We start from the raw sequence: 20,023 nt of genomic DNA on the forward strand, positions 1-20,023 counted from the left end.
AGGCTCATGAACAAAGACCACGCACGATTTCAAATCTCGTCCCGCCTATTGGCCGGCCGAAGTCACGTGATGCGGCCTAGGCCATACTCATTGGTCGGTACATTTCGTTCGCGAGGATGTTTTAAATGCTACACCATTTGCACATGGCTGACAAAGGAATTTACGCGAGATATCTTTTTAGACTTTGTTATGACTTCTCAAAGATTTTTTTGACCTCGAACATTCGGCCTACCGATTATGTTAAATCCTTCGCTTGGTAACACCCACGAAAATCTCCAAACGATTGGCATGAATGACAGAAGTGGCAGCATGTTTTTCTTCCATTTTCCCCCTCCCCGCCGCAAGAAAATGGCCGAGTCCATGCACGAAGAAAAAATTCTTCTTACTCCTGATTAATAAATTATTTTGATATTTTGAGGACCATCCGAAGAAGTTATTATTTTTAAACACTATCACACGAAATATCATTCACAATTTTCATCGTTACGTCGATAAAATAATTGAGATAAAGTCGAAGAAGATGGACGAGTCTATTACTTTGTTAGAGAGGGATGGTTGGCATATGGTTAACAATGAACCCACTACGTACGACAATGGCGGGAATACACATTTGTGCGCACCGATATATCGACTTCTAGATCAACAAAGGATACTCGCGACACTATCACCGATCGTTTTATCCAATTAAACTGGCACAAATAAATCTGGAGGAATAAGACGATGACTTTTTGCGCAATTTTACACAGATAATAAAGTCGGCATCCTTTGATACTGCTGAGGTCAATAGGCGGTTCCTTTAACATACCTTTTGTATATTTTCGATCAACTTGTATAACATCGACAAATTATGATGGCCAGTAATATTTTCACAATTTTTCATCTGTGTATAAAGATTAACATTTATATATTATAAATTATTTCACATTACATTAAGATCGACTACTACTTCTTCTTGGATGAACAAATACATATAGATTTATATATACACATATATTACTTTTTCGTTGATCTATCTTTATATTAATCTATTCAATGTTTTCATTTCATCGCTTTATAATTTATCTTGTTCAATTATTTGTATTTTCTTCTCCCTCTTATGAGAATATTATTACTCGCATTGTCTGCTTTTTTTTTATGTGCTATGGGTTTTCATTGATTTCTCATTCCTCTTATTCTTATAGAACGATTTTCTCCTCTGATACGCATCATAAAATATATAAATCTTTCGTTTAACATAACAATTGATTCGTATGATTATATATTAATTTGTTATTGCACTTTGGTTATACTATGGATATACCTCAATGACACCATATCGTTGAATCGTTCGATATTGCGCTCAAACATTTGCAACTGCTGGTATTATTTTCATATATATTTCTATTCCATGTAAAAATATATCTCTGTTCAAATATTCATCGTGATCGTGAAGGAGTATTTTCGTTTTATTCATTGGCGAGAAACAAATTGCTGGTATACCAATCTATATATATAAAACAATTAAATAAGTTTCTTTGTTTTTCCTTTTAGAAATATATGCTTTCTATATTTAAAAAATAAAAAAAAGAAAATTGTTATACGTACAGATCTTACATAACGACTATCAGTTCCACCTGGGAAAATACCTATTTGTAGAGTTATACCCAAGCTATCGCAGGTATTTTTAAATGCGATCCAAAACGGATTAGTATCATCCAATTTGGTATTCTCAACTTTCGGATTTTTTTGTTGGAACGTGTAAAACACACCTTCTCCAGCTTCTTTGCACCATTCTTGGATCATAGCTTCAAATTTATCATGATCGACGGACGGATCCAGTCTTATATCAAATGTGGCAGTCAATTCGCTTGGTATAACATTTGTTTGCACTCCACCCTGTAAAAAACATGTATTTAATTAGTAACTGAATTCTCATATAAATTAAATGCAAGATGATATATAAAAAGGAAAACAAAAAAGAAACCACAAATATATATGTAAAAATATAAAGAAAATAATCAATGCGAATATTCAATATACATAAAATACTTACGCGAATTGTAAAAATCCTAATGTAATAGACATGTAAACATAGAAATATTTATTAAGCAATAAATATATAAATATATAAAATCAATTGAAATATTATAAAATTGAAAGCAAATTGAAACAATGCTAATAATTGAAGAACAATTTATATTCTATTATTTCAAAGAAACTTAGTTGATATAAATAAAATTGATATAAAAAAAAGTTGATACAAAAAAATTTGATACAAAGAAGAATGTTAATAAGAGTTGATATATACCCTCAATTGAGTTAGATTCACTGATGTTACATCGCCAAGTTGGTATTTGGTAGTATCTTTTAATTTTTCTTTTTCCGATGCTCTAAAGTCCATAAATCGATCAATTATAACTCTGATTTTTTCTCCAGAATTATTATCTAACATTATAGATCCATGTCCTGCAATTCCTGTACAATGTATTTCTACGTGCCAGATAGATCTTTCACCATAGAACATGTAGAATGTTTCAGTAGGAGAAGCAACCCCTTCGTCGAGTGCAAAACCAATATTTAAAGCCTTGAAATCTTTTGTGTGCACAAACTCCTTCATACCAAGTTTACCGCCTATTTCTTCATCTGGTACAAAGGAAATGTGAATTGTTCTCTTGAAACGTTGATTAGACATTTTCATACGTCTTACAGCTTCCAGATATTGTATTCCAACACACTTCATGTCTTGGCTGCCACGTGCATAGATGTTTCCTTGTTCATCCATATGAGCACTGAAAGGTGGATATGTCCACTGATCCTATAACATGCATTTAAATAATTAGCAAAAAAATTGAGCGATTGTTCGATAATTTATACACAAATTTAAATGGACAATAATTTAATGAGCTTTATAATTTCATAATATTTTCTAACAGTTAATATTACTTACCTCAAAGACAGGCACTACATCCATATGACTATTCAAGAGAATGGCTGGTTTGTTCGGTTCCGTACCCAACCATGTGAGAACCACAATGGGTTTTCCTGGATGTACATGATATATTTGGACTGGTAAGTCAAGGGACCTTGCCTGATTGCGTAAGAATTCAACACAAGCATCTGTAATAAAATATATTCATATACATATACATATACATATACATATATATATATTATATATACACACACACACATGTATATGTATATGTACATGTATATATGTGTGTGCGCGTGTATTGGTTAAATGAAAAAAAAAATGTCCTTGTGGCAATTATTTCAACTTGTTTATTAAGAGATTTATTAAGAGATATTTTTTAAGAGATTTAAATAATCTCTCTGTTGACCGACTGTCAATAAAGTCATAAAAAAACGTTATCTTACAAGCGACAGCGAAAAAAGATTTACAAATATCCATGATTGATCCGAAATAATGTATACCAGACAATTATCTTATCACTGTTTATATTAAGATTACATTTTGAATTCATTTTATGTTTTGATCAATTTACCCAGCTATTCGTTGCTTCAGACTATACATTCATAATATATCTTGTACCAATAAAAAATTTGAGGAATAAGAGAATATTCTGTTATCTGCATAATGTAACTTTATAAATAAAACCGTTATATAAATCGCAAATAATAAAATTAACATAAAAATCATCTGAATAACATAGAATCTCAATGATGAAAGAGTTTATCTTGTGCAGTCTTTCACGTGATTGAAAAGATACTTTTGATCAGTAAAATATATAAGAGACATTTGAAAAAATAACGTAGACTTACTGGGAATCCTCTGGTCGAAAATTATAAAAATAGAAATATAATTCTGTATTGGGTGGGGCATATACAATGGCTCGATAGCGTCTGAGACGCTACGCCGTTTCACCGAATTCAAAAATACCGGTTAAGAATGGTTCATTAGAATTCGATGTTGGAATATCAATCAATAGAAAAGTAAAACGACATTATACGTGCCTTCATATGATTAATAAAAAATTTAATTTGCCTCAAGAGGAAACGCATCGTTGAGCGACCCCATTCACGTAGTAAGTGAGAGATATCACCACGCGAGAGAGACATTAGCACAATTTACAAATCATTTCTGATTCGTACTCGATCGGTTTGACTTTTACAAAAGAAGGTGATCGATAAAAAAAAAGAAAGAAAGAAAGAAAGAAAAAAAACCCTAATAAATTTATACGTCGTTAGAAATGTCATTAAAATATCACTTACCATAATTAATATTCGGTTGGACTGATGGTATTCGCAAATACTCCCGAAAATTCTCTACAGCTGTTGCATCCAGCTGAGACTGAGACGACAGAGACATTGCCTAGACTGCTGATCACCGCGTTGGACGCTTCTGAATGCGACTGTCACAGCAGACGCTCGCAACTTTTCTCCTCCAATTGCTGGAGCTTATAACCGATGACGTCAACTGCTTTTGATCAATCAAATTGCAGATATGTAGTAGCGGGTTAAATGGTTTCAATTTTAAATGGGACATCCGTTCGCATTCGAGAATTAGATCGAATTATTTTCTCATGCGATATCAAAATGATATAATATTTTCAAACGTTCTCGCGTCTATTTTTTATCTATGAAAATTAACAAGAACTTTTTTTCAGAAATACTTTTCAATCGATATGAGACTACATATATATGTAAATAGAATATACAATTAGTTGAGAGAATTTACTTTTTGCACACGTTACATTACCGATATTAAAGTTATATCTATATACTTCGCGTCATGACATTAATTACAATTTATGGTATGTAATACAAAGTCGCGTATTTTATCTATTACGAATTCATCTCGTAATTGTTGATTTAAGTGGCCTTTTAGTATCTTATGATTTAAGTTATAAATTAGAAAATTGATTTTTAGGAAAATTTTCTAAAATAACAGTTAACGTTTCGAATGGATGTGAGTGATGATTCAAGTGTCCTTAAACATTTCTCATAGAGTAATTAATTCGTAAAATGTATTTCGATTTATTAAATTTCATGTATGCCTAAATATGAGCTCTTTACATGTTATGCCATAATATGTATATATATATATGTGTGTGTCTTTATATACATATATATATATATCATATCGAATTTGATATCCAAGAACTTGTTACATTTATTAATTGATAGTACTGATTAAATTATCATACAACGTATGTACGTAATGTAACATGGCTATAACTAGGCACATACAAGTAACAATGAATCGCAAATAAAAAAATTATGTGTTCTGAAATTATTATAAGACTGTGTGTGTCTATATATATATATATATGTATATATGTATATATGTATATATGTATATATACATGTGTATATATATATATCATACATATATATATATATATATATATATCATACATATATATATATATATATATATATATATATATATATATATATATATATATATATATAATAATTGCTGATTTCTTTTATTTACAACATTGAAACGATTATTCTAACGAGCTATTCTATTTGAAAATGTACTTAATAACAAATTTATTTTAATCGCTTTCTACTTCTTTACTATCGCTATATATATATATATATATATATATATATATATATATAGCAAGGCTATATCAGAAAATCGTACAGTAAATAACAGATTGAGTAGTTTCAAAGCGATTGTATACACCAATGATAGTTTTTTTTTCGAGCTTAAAGAAGGTACAAGATTTTAAGTGAAACATCGATACTTAAATTTATCTTACAAAAGTATGTACATGTTTTTTTCTTTTTTTTTCATATATACTCAGGTGGAGAACATAAACTGTACACTTATATATATGTATATATGTATAGATGTACACGCATTTGTATATATGTACACCACCTGTGATATTTGCAGCTTATAGTACTATTTATTACAAAATATTGGCTAAAGTATAAAGGAATACCAAATGCCAAAAATATGTTTGTTTAAATTTTCAAATCGCAGCCAAACATAATGTAAACAGAGAACATTTTTGTAAAGACCAGAGATCCATATGCACTCAGGAATTCGACAAAATACTTTCATAGATAGTACAGAAATATTTAAACTCAAATTTTATGTCTTATTTACTAATCACAGATCTCCAAACTTTGATATTTGCTTAAAACGTGATAGTAAAAAATTCTTGCAGAAGTATATTATAATTGTATTTTCTATATGCATACGAATTCTTACAATTGCTTATTATTTTTTTTGACAATTTTCATTTTCCTTCTTTTTTTTTCTTTGACTCTAAGTTAGATTTTTCCAAAATATTAAATAAAAGACCATGATAAGAATATAAAGAAAATTGGAGTTGTGATATATCTATTTAATTACATTTGGTAAAACATGTGTAACTTTCATTAATCACACATTGCAACATTTGAGAAATTATGTTTAATTGGAAAAGAAACGTATTTAAGTTTACGAAAATATTCACTGGTACGCAGTATATAATTAATACGTTACTTATCTCGCTTATTTGCATCTATGGCTTGAGGTGTTCCATGTTTTGATAAACATATATTAATATTGTTACATATGTGAATAATTAACTTTTCGTTGTGTCTTTAAACATAAATCTTTACTTTAATGAAAATTAAAAATATTAAATTAAAATTCATAATGAATATTAGTTGATTTATTAAAGAGAGAAATGAAATTTTAAAAACAGAATGATTTGATATATGTTTAAATATAATAACTAGTAATACAGTTATATATACACAATTATCAATGTGCCAAATTTATATGAAGCTTTGTACACTTATTTAATTACATTGATGTGTACACTAGATAGATATATTGATAATATTCAATACATAATTTACATTTCTAAATAAAATTATTTGTGTTAGGAGCTACTAAATTACATATTTATTTGATCCACTAAGTATCCACTTTTGTATAGGTTTCTAAACACGTAGAATTGCACAACTTGGTTATACAACTCTATTGAAAACGTATTAAACAGTTACAGCAAAAATAAAATAGTTTACATTAAACGATACTTTATCTTCAAAAAGCCCTATAAACGCTAAACAAAAAGTGTACAACAATTTTCTTCATAGAATAGCCTACAAGTCTCAATCTTAATTACTGTAATTCATTATTAAATGTTTCATCAGAAAATTTCTCCTGCTCATTCTCAGCTTTGTACTTATATGAACATTAAATTTTAGGATTTAATTATCCTAAAATTTAATAACGTTTTTTGTTTTTCTACAAATTTTTGTCGATTTTTCTAATTGAAATACAACTAAACTTGTATTCATTGATTTGCTGTAGAAATTAAAATATGTAAGCACCTTTTATTTAGGTATGATATATCTATATATTATTGTGAAAGAAACAACCGATATATAACAAGGACTTAGAACTTTTGTATAAAACATCATGCCATAAAGACAAACGTGTTTCTTTAGACTTCTAAACATATAAAACAATTATGTCATGTTTGGAATATAGAAATTCAGAAATACTCAGTCTCTAAGGCCTTGTCCTTTTCTATAATATTAACAATTATTTTTTTTTTTTAAGGCCTTTTAAAACTGATATTTTCCATAAAATGTAAAAGCTATAGCAAAATTTGAAGACATTTATGCCTAAATAAAGCAATGTGGTAAAAAACGTCCAAAGTAATATACATACGTACATACATACATACATACATGCATACATGCATACACACATATATATATAAATATATATATGTATATATGTATATGTATATGTATATGTATATGTATGCATGTATCATATCGAATATAATTTTCAACTATACAAATGAACTCTCTCGAAATTAAATTTCAACATATTTATTACAACTAATTATCCGGAATTTTACAATGAAATATAAAATATAGAGAATTCTGGACACAGAGAGTACTGTTTTTTGAAACAGTACAACACAGCACAATGTCTTAATTACATGTTATAGAAGTCTATGCGTTAATCTAACAATTACGATTAAATAAAGATTCATATTATTATAATATTATGCATATATGCAAGTAATATATACAGATAAATTGAGTAATGCAGACTCATAGGTGCACGTTATATATATGACGATGATAACTGTTCTTAAAGATTCAGATCAATATTTCTCTGATTGATCATCTGTTTAAAAGATTCCAACTTTGTTAATATTATCAAAATTGGATTAATGCTATGTATAAACACTTTACGGCACCATTTTAGTGGTATAAAAAGTGCATACATTGGAATACACTTTTTTTTTCTATTACCTGTAAGAGATGCTAATATATTTGTATCAACAGGTTTCAACATATACTACCTAAAATGCATATGACTATGTCTCCAAAATACTTAACTATTGCCATAGGCCACAGAAACCTGTTGAATATTTTGAAAACCATCGAATTACGTTTCAGTATATTTCTGCGCATGAAAATTCTAGAAGCGTATAGTAGTACCTACATTAACAAGTCTCATATTTCTTAACTTCAGATGTTCACACATCCTACATATGTTTTTTCTTTTCCTTCGATTTCTATGTATAATACAGTGTGATTTGTATAATGAATTATGCTAATAATATGTGTGTGCATATATATATATATATACATATACATATATATATATAAGCATACATATATATACATATCATATATACATATATATATATATATATATAAAAGTACGTACACACTCGCAAATACAAATCATATAAAATAAATTATCAGAAGAAATTGTGACTTTTAAGAGTATATTCCAATTGTGATGTTTATATTACCTTGTAATAGCTGAAAATTTGTCATACATACATCACTGTTCGCCATATATCGAGAGAGAGCGAGAATGGCTGATAATTATTTATCATTGTACTTTAACTAAAAATTTGGAAAAGTACTACTATTAATACCAGTTACGACCTTGGTGCAGGATGGTTAAAAAAAGGCTTCTGCATCTGACCTGAAGTAGAAAATACTTGAGAAGTTCCAGACGTTGATGTTGCAGAAGAAAATTTGGTAATTGGCACTGTCGTCGTAGTCGATGGAATAAATTGCGGAGGATATGGATTTGAACCTGGTGGCGCTTGAGATGCTGCTTGAGGTACTAAAAACTGTACCTGTTTGTTGACGGTTCCTTGAGCGGCTATATTTGGATATACTGTTTGTGATGTCGTTTGTGGTGCACTGAAATTAGAATACTGAATAGGACAGGATTTATTAGTCTGGTACTGAGGATAATATATAGCTGCAGAACCAGGCGGTGGTATATATGGTTGAGGTGGTAACTGTGGTAAAGGATAAGTAGGGGATGTAGTGGGAATAGAAGAATGTGGCGGTGATGTCGGCTTACGAGCTTTTAAAATTGCTTCTGCAGTCAAACCTACAATTTAAAAAAGAACATCTACAGAAATCTATTTAATAATATTTTTATTATTGTTATTCATTAAAATGTGTTTTAATATTAATTAAGTTAAAATCTCGATGTTTGCTCACCATGTTTGCGAGCTCTTTCTTCTTCGTCGTCACTGAGAAATAAGCCAAATTCACGTTTCAATCTTTCAGTTAAATTTTCTCTTTGACGTTCAACTAATGTTGGTGCTGCGGACCAACCAATAGTACCTTCTTCACTACCTAAATATAAATGTATATATTTATTAGAGATATAAACAAGTATAATAAATTTCGGGTTATAACGTGCATGATTTACTATCCTTTGATGATTCATAATTTTTAAATAAAATGCAATAGATACACAAATTTCTATTTGATAATTTGACTAATCCATATGGTCTCAAAGTTTTTAGTTTCTTTCTTTTTTCTTTTTTCTTTTATACATTGATAGCCTAAGAAAACTTATAACTATTAAAAAAATACATACTCTAAAGTTGATATTGATGAATATCATGTAGACTGCAGTTTAACAGGAATTGTGTACAATGTAAGAATCTGGATGCTCGTTATTACCTTTCTTTTCATCATTTTCAGCATTAGTGAAAAGTGGTAATGCAGTAATCCCTGGTAAATCAAGGGAAAGTGACATTTTAGAACCTTCTTCGTCAGAACTTAGAGAGGAAGTCCCACTGCTTGCACTATCTGATCTACCTCTTGCTTTATCCTTTTCTGTTGTAGATACATCATTAGATGGTTCTGGTTCTGGAGGCGTACCAACTGATTGTTGTTTGCGTTTACGATATTCTGATATCGATAGCTGTGGAAAGCAATTATTTTAATGTCGCTACGATGAGCATATTTTGTATGGGAGAAAAAACAATATAAATACAAGTAAATTAGAAAATAATGTAAGAATTAATCTTGCAAACAGAAATTCTACTATAATCCTACCGTTCTAACCTTGCGCTTGACTGGCGGAAGAATGTCCGACGTATATGGTGCTGGCATATTATTTGGTACAACTGTTCTAGGATCCTTTAATCTTTTAATTTCTTTGGGCTGAATGTTATCTTGTTTTGTAGAAACATTATCCAAATGAGTTTCTTGGCTATTACATTTAGCAATTGGATCTTTAACTTCCCCTGTATTTTCAGGCGAAAGCGATATTATTTCTTTATAAGACGTGGTATCTTCATTATCGACTTTTGTTTTACATTCTTCAGGTGATTCCTCCTCAAGTTTTGCTTCTAACAATTCTCGTAAAGCTGTTGATAACATTGATTTCTCTTCTCCATTTTTACAAACTTCCTCTGCTTCCATATCGATAGTAGATTCAATAATAGCTGCATCAAAATTCAATTGTGTTTTAGTAGTACTAGATGGATCAATTTTTTTTCTAATTCGTTCACTCAACGGTGGTATCGAGTGAAAAATTTTCGGAGGATCTAAAACAGATTCTGTATCCATATTGGAGGAAGTCGACTCAAAAATAGATTCTTCCGATGAAATAACGAAAGAAGATGTTTGATCTATTTTTTGTGATTCATTATTAACAGGTTTCTCATCAACTTTAACTTCATCCTCGTTAAGATTTATTAATTCAGACTTTCTTTCGAATTCTTTAAAATTCTCCTCATTAGATATATTGAATAATTTAAAAGAAGATTCGCTATATTTAATATCGTCTATATCTCTATCTTCCGATTCGGAATCTTCCTTTGAGCTTTCCATAAGTCCTTCTATGCCATCCATACTTTTATCCTTTTCCGAGCTTGTGTCAACTTTTTCTTTGTAATCATTGCCATCGTCTCCCGTTATTCTTTTCATTTGTGCCTCTACGTCAAATTCATCGATCGACATGTTATCCTCGGATCTTATTTCTGAATCTTTATTATTTTCTATCTGCTTGTCGTCATCAGATTTGTCATGTTCACTGGAAACATTAACGATCTCTGCTATACTATCACCAAATTCTAATCTCATTTCAACTACGCGCTGCTTTAGAATAGCATCAGATTCTATTGCAGCAATGGGAGAACTAAAATCTTCCATTTCGGTGTCTTGTTCGTTCTGATCAATTATCTCTACGGTTCCCTTTCCAATTTCCTCTTTAATAGTATCTTCTTTTTTTATTTGTATACTGTTCACTTGGAGATCGTGTATCTCACTAGTACTTTTTTTAGTACTTTTTTTTTCATTTTTAATAAATTCCGAAGGAGATGGATTAAATTCAACTTTAGAACCTATTTTTGAATCGATCATCTCAATATTTATGGATGATTCTTCTTTTATCGAAACTGCTTCCTCTTTTGTCAATGCTGTTTCTTCTATTTTAATAAACTCTGTAAATTCGTCGTTTTTCTCACATTTTATATTTACTTCCGAATGAGGAATATCAATAGACAATTTGCCATGATTACATGCTTTTTCTGAAGTCTCTACTAAATTACTTCGTACGCTCGTTTCTCGTACAGATTCTGGTTCATCATGTTGTTCATCGTTATGTTCCATCGTTGGTGATTCATTGTGAGGGTGTTCAATAAAATCATCCTACAAAATAATAATAGTTTTTTTTCTTTTTTTTTTTTTAAAGGCTTATAATATTTTGTAATATTATGATTTGGCTTATACGAAAAAATCAAATAAATATTAAATAATTTTATTAATTCTAGCTTAATAATAAGTACGAGTACGACTTACTTCATTATTACACAAAGATCTATTGGTCGAAGTAACTTCAGGAAGCAACATCGTTGGTGTCGTGGGTGGTGTATAATTATCAGATGATAAACTTTCCCTAGCTATTCTTCGTTTTTTAGGTGGTGCCACCATTTCGCTAGGTGGAGGACTGTCGGGCCGGCTATTCGGCGAATCACATTCTTCAGATATTGCTTGTCTCAACCATCTTTTTTTTGCCGATCCAGTTGAAACAGGACAAGCATTGTTTCCTGTAATCATTTGTTTTCTTTGCGGTGGAGAATCACATATACCGGAAACAGAATTAGCAGCTTGGACAAGCGTGGCTAGACTTTTGGCTGCATAACTTTGAGTTAAAAACTCTGCAGACGGATCATTAGGTAGTGAAAACTCTGATGACCTACAGAGAGGATTGACAGGATTCTGTAAAGATGTAGATGACAATGCAGGTAATGGCGACACTTGAGGCATATTAGTCTGAGGTGGGTCTGGCGATTCCTTCAACCATTCATTCATCAGAACTTTTTTAGTTTTTGGAAACTTAAAACCAGGAGCCAAAGGTCCAACTGCTGCTGCAACAAGTAAACATGCTGAAGATAGCGGTGTGGACGGAGTGGAACTTTGAGAACTACTGCTGGCACCGCTATCGCACGTAGGACTTTTAACGGGTGTTGGTTGCTGTAAGGGTGGAGAACTTGAGCCAGGTGTATTTGAATTAGCTAACGCTAGTAATAAGCCGGCTGCCGTTGGTATCCCCTGATGTCCTGATGTACCGGTAGTAGGGCCGCCATCGCTTCCATTTTTTGCTGCTGTATGTAAGTGTGCCGAATACGGAGTATCTCCGCTTGTTGAACGATTTTGATTAACAAGTGGAGGAGATTGCATAGAATTACTCTCGTCGCCGGACGAGACATCGGAATCTGCAGAATTTAACCTTGTTCTCCTACTACTTTGTGATTGTGACGTAGTTCTTGCACGACCCTTTCTTCTTTTTCGTCGTAATGTTCTTTCGGAATTTTGTTGTTTAGTCTTAGATTGTAATATCGCAGGATTATGGCTGTCCTCGTTATCGCTATGCGTACCACCTGACTCCTTTCTCTGTGCATTTCTAGCTTGAACTTCCTGCTTTCTTTGTTCTGCTTTCTCTAATCTCTCAAAAGCTTTCATAATAGCTTCCATTTTTCTCTCCTCTCTTGTCATTTTCTTTTTGTCCTTTTTAATCTCTTGTATAGTAGACTGTGGCAAACCAGGAGAAATTTGTGGTTGTTGTGGTTGTGATTGTGGTTGCTGTTGCTGCTGTTGCTGCTGCTGCTGTTGTTGTTGCTGTTGTTGTTGTTGTTGTTGTTGTTGTTGCTGCTGCTGTTGTTGTTGTTGTTGTTGTTGCTGTTGTTGCTGCAGTTGTTGTTGTGCCGTTATTGTAGCTTCTTCTTTTGGTAGCTGACGCGTTACGGTCGTGGTGCTAGTTGATATAGCCTTTCTAGGTGGTGCTGTTACGGGTATTACCGTTGGCACTTGCGTCGCTGGTGTTACATTTGTACTGGTTACTGTAGATATAGAATCGCTATCTTCACAAACAGTGTTTCGTCTACCTCGTCGCCTCCTTTCTCGGCCACTATAAAAAGAAAAGTAATAATATTTAATATCACAAATAATCTATATTACGTATTACTCGATTTACTTACTCAGCATTTTCTACAAGAGCTCCATTACTACCTCTTCTATTTAATTGATTTGTAGCTGTAAACTGGCATTCCCTTGCATTATTACATGCACAAGTCACCGGTATCACTGGGGAATTAGGATTAGGCGACAATAACAAATCGTGTGACTCATGCCTAATAGTTATCTCAGCATTCTTTTCGATTGCCATACTTGTGACAATATATAAATGCAATGTTCCTTTCTCTATACAATGTTTTATTTCTGCGTTAGGTTTACAGCTACGTCGTACGAATCTGGCATCATTTCCATATGTTCTAGTGTCTACACATACTTCGGTACCATCTCGTGGTAATCGATAAAAGAATACAAAAGGCCCTGGTCTTTGAGCATGCTGTCTACCCTGAGGATGCGACGGTCTATGTTGCGTACTGAGCATATATTTTCCACGTAATTCAACAACCGGAGTATTTGACGGTAGATACATAGTTGCCACCAAAAACTGTTATACATAAAGATAATTATTTTTAATGCCCGCTAGGATAATAATGGGTAAACAATGATCCCTGTTTATTATTAATTATTCAAGAATTATTGATATCGTCAGGAAAAAAAAAAAAAAAAAAAAAAAAAAAAAAAACCATGCAAAATATATACTTACTCTCAAGTTGTTGCTGTGCACATTCAGCCTGCATTTACCAGTGGCAATAACATTCATATTACTTTGTCTCAAATCACTATGAGTACCGTTGACCTTTATGCTCGATATTCTAGCTCTTAATTCAGGACTATAGTGATTGGTCACTGCTTCCTCGTATCTTTCAATCCATTGTCTAAGCGGAGTCATATTAGAACCCCATGCATCTTGTACTTCTTCTTCCTTTTCATCCACGCTCATTCTTCGTTTAGCTTTACGTTTTCCTGGACCTCGTTTAGTAGCCTCTTTCTTTCTTACTGCACTGGACTGTCTCGGATTAGAGTCTCTTCGTTGTCTTTTGGCCACATTGTTATTATTGTTATTGTTGTTGTTATTCAGTCTTCTTACTTGCGGTGGAGGATCTGATTTTCGTCTTGGAACTTGTTGATGCAACGTTCGCTTTTTCTGCGCTGCATTAACACCAATATCAGTGTCTACCGAACTTGTAGACGACGTGTCAGAAGAACTATCTGAATTGAGTAGCTCTTCACGTTTGCGCATTTGCAAAGCACGTGCCCTTTGTCTATCAACACGTCGTGGCCGACAAATTTCGCAAAGATATTCGTCAGGAATGTTAGAACGATCTATACCCATGCAGTCCACATGCTGCCAAACTCTGTAAAATTAGAAATTAATTTTTCTTGATTTTCTTTTTTATGCGTCCCTCTCTCTTTCTCTTTCTCTCTCTATCTCTCATTCTATATGTGTGCGCGCGCGTATTTTCTTTCATAAATATGAAAGTGATTATATGAATCTAAGATATAATATTAAAAATATATTTCTCATCGATAAAGTAATAAAAAAAAAAAAAAAAAAAATAATAAAAAATAATAAAAAATAAATAAAAAATAAAAAAAAGAGAGAACAAGCAAAGCAATAAATAAGAAATAGTATAAACGTACAGACAACGATCGCAGCAGATCATGTAACCATCGTCGTGTTCAAAATCACTGAAAATATAAGAAGTGATTTTCAATATCTATAATAATTATTAATTGTAAATTATGCATTGACAAATTCTTCTTACCATATACATCTAGTAACACTATCCTCGTCATCACCTTCACCTTCAGGAGCAGTTTCCGTTTCTTCACCTTCAGGTTCTGCTTCGCGTCCAGGTTCACTACTGATTGCACTGGCCGCATCATCCTCCACGTTACCGCTATTATTTACAACTGAAAAGCAAAAAAAAAAAAAAAAAAAAAAAAAAAAAAAAATAAAATAAAATAAAAAAAAAATAAAAAAAAATAAAAAAAAATAAAAAAAAATAAAAAAAGAAAATTTCACTCTACGTTATGCAATAATTATTTATTATTATTCTTACATTCTAATAATTCTAAGAAATAAAGGGGCTCGCACGAGGTCCCAACTTCATTTGTTTGATATTTTTACCTTGCCCGTATATATATGAATGTTGAGAAGTTGTGGTAGAGCTTCCAGCTCCATTAATGGGCTGTTGTTTAGGATGAGGAGGTGGTGAAGGAGGTGGTGGTGTTCGCGGTGGCGGTGCACCGTAGTTATGGTCTTGAAGAACAAACTGGAGACACTGCAATTAAGCAATTAATTTTTCAGATCAAACAATATTACGTTATCCCATTCAAAAACTGCAAATTAAACAAATAATTAAGAATTGATGGTTTAATAAAATCTTTAATCTAAATGAAAATCTTTTGACATTACCTCGTAAGGCAACGGCATCCTTCTCACCGGGGATTTCGGTGGTGTTTGTTGCAATTCTTCTTCCTTAGAAACACGCAAATCGGACTCCATTCTAAAATAATAATAGTTACATTATAACCATTGAACTTATGGTTCGTACAAAATATATAAACTTTTACCAACTTGTTCTCTAAATCTTTATGTACTTCCGCATTTGTGGTAGTAGAGAGAAGAGTTTTTATTTGCCCCGTTTGCGTTCTACCTTGCTGTGAATATTGCGACGTCATGATAAGCTGTTTTTGTTGTATAGCTTGTTGTTGAACTTTAATAGGAGAATTTTTATGCACTAACATATTTGGCATAACTGTCTGTTGGGGAAGTAATGTTTTTATGCTCGTTTTCGGTGATACCGATGTCATCAATCCTTGATTTTTCATCGTAGTAACATTTGTGTTTAATGATGTTTTCACTCCTGATACTTTCTGAGCATGATTTCTTTGAGCTGGTTTCTGAGGTGGAATAGTCTTAATACAACCAGGTTGTTTCTGTGCATTCTGCGGACCAATTACGTTCTGTTGCTGTTGTATGATTTTAACTGGTTGTGAATTATTATTTCTATGTAAGGATTGTTGAATGGAATTTTGAGAATTAGCAGACTTTATGGTATTTGTGATCTTTTGTGGAATAGTTTTTAAATTTCCTTGCTGCAAGTTCTGTGCTTGATTTTTTGATACACCTACTCTCATAACCATTTGTTGCTGTTGCTGCTGCTGCTGTTGTTGCTGTTGCTGCATCTTTGAATTTACTATAGTTTGAGTTTTTTGATTACTTGGTATCGTGGCTATAGCAGAAACCTTTTGATGTATATTTGTAATATTATGATTTCTTTGAGCATGCGCTGCAGAATTAACTGTTTGATGCTTTTGTGTAACTTGTTGTTGCTGAGACGTTTGTAATAACTGCGGTTGCAATTGAGTCGACGTTTGTACATGGGTTTGTTGCGATTGCGACACTCCCTGTTGTTTACTCACAATAAGAGCATTCGAATTGTGTTGAACTTTCGAAATATTAGGTACGCTATTACTCTTACATACATTCGCTATGGTTTGCACCCGATTCGAAGTAATAGCCGTCAAAGTTTGTGATTTGTGCAACGCAATAGCAGATTGCGATCTTTGATGTTGCGACGGTTGAGATTGTTGTACTTGTTTCTGCAACTGTGGCGACTGTTGTTGACTTTGCACCTGGCCAATAATTTGTGCCTTCTGTATACTACCTACGGAATTGTTAGACTTTTGAACATTATTCTGTTGCCTCTGAACAGGCAATGACTTTTGTTGCTGTCCCTGCACCTTTTGTAATGTTGGCTGTACCTGCTGATTATTCTGATATTGCTGATGCTGTGCTTTGTGATTCGGATGGTTAGTTACCAATTGCTGCCCTGTCTTTTGGTTGTTATAGACCTGTGACATTTTTTGGGAATTCGTGGAATTAATGGATTGAGTTTTTTGGGATGGCGTTGAAACGCCAGTTTGTATTCGTTGCACGTTCGCATTGTTAACGATTTGGTTAACCGTAAATTGCGTCCCTTGTGCCGTAGAGGTAAGTATTTGTGACTTTTGAATGGTTTGTATCCTCGATACCGAATTACGCTGTACCACAGTAGGATTACTAAGGTTTGCTACCGCTTTGACTTTTTGCAAATTGACTGTTTGAGGCTGCCCACTGATATTTTGCGTCTTCACCTGTATCCTTTGTATATTGGGGATGTTCGTAGCTGTGGTAATTGTTTTTACGGTGGCAGTATTAAGAATTTGTTGGGGCGAGATCTGCTGAAATTTTGGATGCAGACTCGTCGTTTGCAAACTTGCGACCGTTGTAGCTTGTTGGTGTTTCTTAAGAATTGCATCGTTTACGGAGGTTTGAGTTTTAGCTTGTTGGCTGTTCTGGGAACATGTAGCTGCCTGTAAAGGATAGACATGTGCGACACTACTGCTTGGCGAAGGTAAAGATTGCGAATTAACTGGTAAATGAGCGACGTTTGAGGAAGCATTTAACGTTAAGGGCTGCGTTTGATAAGCAGTGCTCGGCAATTTTTGAGATATCACGCGAGTTGTCAAAACTTGCGTGGTATTTGTTTGAGAACTCGTAATCTTCTGCGCTATTTCTTTATTAGATTTCGTAACCGGATAAGAAACGCTGACTGATTTTACATTGGAGAGCGATATGGAATGGCTTACTGCTATCTCGGGTACGTTCGTCACTTCGAGACACTGGAGTACTTGGGGATTGTTATTATCGCTATTGTCGTCGCTCATCGCGACTAAGGTATTGGCCGTGGTAACGCCGATCGTTAATGGTGCGGTCAGTTCTTGAGCACCGATTAGCATTGACGATGAGGCGCTGCCGTTTTTAGTTTTCTCGGTTGACGTTTCAACCGTACCCAATTGTAAAACAAAACTCATGGTGGCTTCTGTATCCCGTTCAAAGGCATCGACGTCTTTCTTTCTATTATCATCATTTTCATTGAATTCGTTACGTTGTTCACTCGTCGGAGATACCGGGGGATGTGGCCCGTGTTCTGGGGATAGTTGCTCCCCACTCCCACTTGTGCCACCCCCGGATAACTTGATCACCGATGGGGTCGACGTTTTGAAGGCCTTTCGATGACGTTCAATGAAAACTGGAAGGAATGCAGATCGGTGGGCTATCTCTTTTTAACAACCTTACGGTACAATGTGCTTTTCGATTCTGCTATTTGAGGATTGTTGACCATAGGCTGAAACAAAATAATGTTACTTTTTTTATTACGATTGATACGTTGATCAAATCGATTCATTAATAATATTCTTTTTTTTCTCCATATCTTAGGAACACATGTTTGTATCGTTCGACGAAAGAAACGTTCCTGAAAATGTACTTTATAAATGCATATCTATATAACATATGTATATCCATATAACAAGAATACAGTTTTACAAAGTACAAACTCCTTTAGGGACCCTTAGGTTGCTACAGAAACACATACAGGTCTCACACAAAGAAGTTTAATAATTCAACAAGAAAGTCGCGACGTTGGAACACACATTTGAGCTTATCGATCGAGAAAAGATGCTTTTTCCTCGAAGAAAATGCACGTAACGGTAAATAAACATGAGATATTCGATAAGAGTGTTTCGAACGAAAGAAGTAAAAAATAAAAAATTAGTATAGCAATAGTATAGCATGTATAATGTTAATAAAAGGCAACGTTATGTTTGATTATATTATCCGATTGATATGACCTTCCATTGATAATTGCTTGCTATCTACATCATCAATTCTGACGATACAAAATGCAACAACGTTTGCTTTTTCAAATAAAGATTCTTAGTGATCAAATCTAATATTTCATTTTTTCGTTGCTTCGGCAATCTTTTCTATAATTACTCTTTCCAACTGTCAAGATCTTCTAAGAAATGTACCTATAAAAAATTGTATATAGATCATCAATTATATTGCGACCTAAATTATACATATCGGTATAACTACGACGCAGTTATTACTATAGTATCAGAACGGAAAACGAGAACGTTACTTTAACTAAAGTTATGTACTCTATCGCACGCTGACCGACTTAATTTTAACCGAAGAACTTGCGAAATCCAATGATTGCTGCAATCCCTCTGATGCCAGGAAATACCATCGAAACGGACGTTCCATCCAAACAAATTTCATATCAAATTGTATTATAATATTCTAATCTAAATATAAAGAAAATAATATCGCATGTAAATACAAATATTCGTACGTCAACTATTTTATGATAATCGAAGAAAGATTTGAATTAATGATCTCCGTTGCTATGTCTCGGGTTGCTGTATCTTTAAAATATCTTCGATTATCAAGAATGGAATGATTATTTCTCTAAGGATATGATAATAATTATTCTTAAAAGAAAAAAAAAAGGAAAAGAAAAAGAAA

At 32.8% G+C, this 20,023-nt stretch overlaps 2 protein-coding genes across 5 annotated transcripts; both read right to left on the bottom strand.

The window, feature by feature from the left end:
* Positions 1-845: 845 nt before the first annotated feature.
* Positions 846-4,408, bottom strand: LOC118449669 (aminoacylase-1). Of its 2 annotated transcripts, none has more exons than XM_035884503.2 (5): positions 4,213-4,408; positions 2,927-3,096; positions 2,288-2,794; positions 1,585-1,875; positions 846-1,483 (listed from the first exon to the last, which is right to left on the bottom strand). In XM_035884503.2, exons 1-5 carry the CDS (start codon positions 4,307-4,309, stop codon positions 1,340-1,342), a joined length of 1,209 nt encoding a protein of 402 aa, XP_035740396.1. In that variant the 5' UTR covers positions 4,310-4,408; the 3' UTR covers positions 846-1,339. The 2 variants fall into 2 exon arrangements, with proteins under 2 accessions (XP_035740396.1, XP_085517591.1); XM_085661465.1 differs by lacking the exon at positions 4,213-4,408 and adding an exon at positions 3,763-3,938.
* A 1,145-nt stretch (positions 4,409-5,553) lies between these two features.
* upSET (SET domain-containing protein upSET) lies at positions 5,554-18,525 on the bottom strand. 3 transcript variants are annotated; one of them, XM_035884492.2, is made up of 12 exons: positions 16,244-18,525; positions 16,082-16,172; positions 15,794-15,947; positions 15,429-15,576; positions 15,304-15,351; positions 14,366-15,017; positions 13,728-14,206; positions 12,049-13,657; positions 10,309-11,898; positions 9,922-10,165; positions 9,451-9,588; positions 5,554-9,337 (listed from the first exon to the last, which is right to left on the bottom strand). In XM_035884492.2, exons 1-12 carry the CDS (start codon positions 18,523-18,525, stop codon positions 8,871-8,873), a joined length of 7,902 nt encoding a protein of 2,633 aa, XP_035740385.2. In that variant the 3' UTR covers positions 5,554-8,870. The 3 variants fall into 3 exon arrangements, with proteins under 3 accessions (XP_035740385.2, XP_035740384.2, XP_035740386.2); XM_035884491.2 differs by having other exon boundaries at positions 10,300-11,898; XM_035884493.2 differs by lacking the exon at positions 5,554-9,337 and having other exon boundaries at positions 9,449-9,588; positions 9,836-10,165; positions 10,300-11,898.
* Positions 18,526-20,023: the final 1,498 nt, after the last annotated feature.

The sequence above is a fragment of the Vespa mandarinia genome, chromosome 15 (assembly GCF_050613455.1).
Source record: "Vespa mandarinia isolate Hongniang chromosome 15, ASM5061345v1, whole genome shotgun sequence".
Lineage (NCBI taxonomy): Eukaryota > Metazoa > Arthropoda > Insecta > Hymenoptera > Vespidae > Vespa > Vespa mandarinia.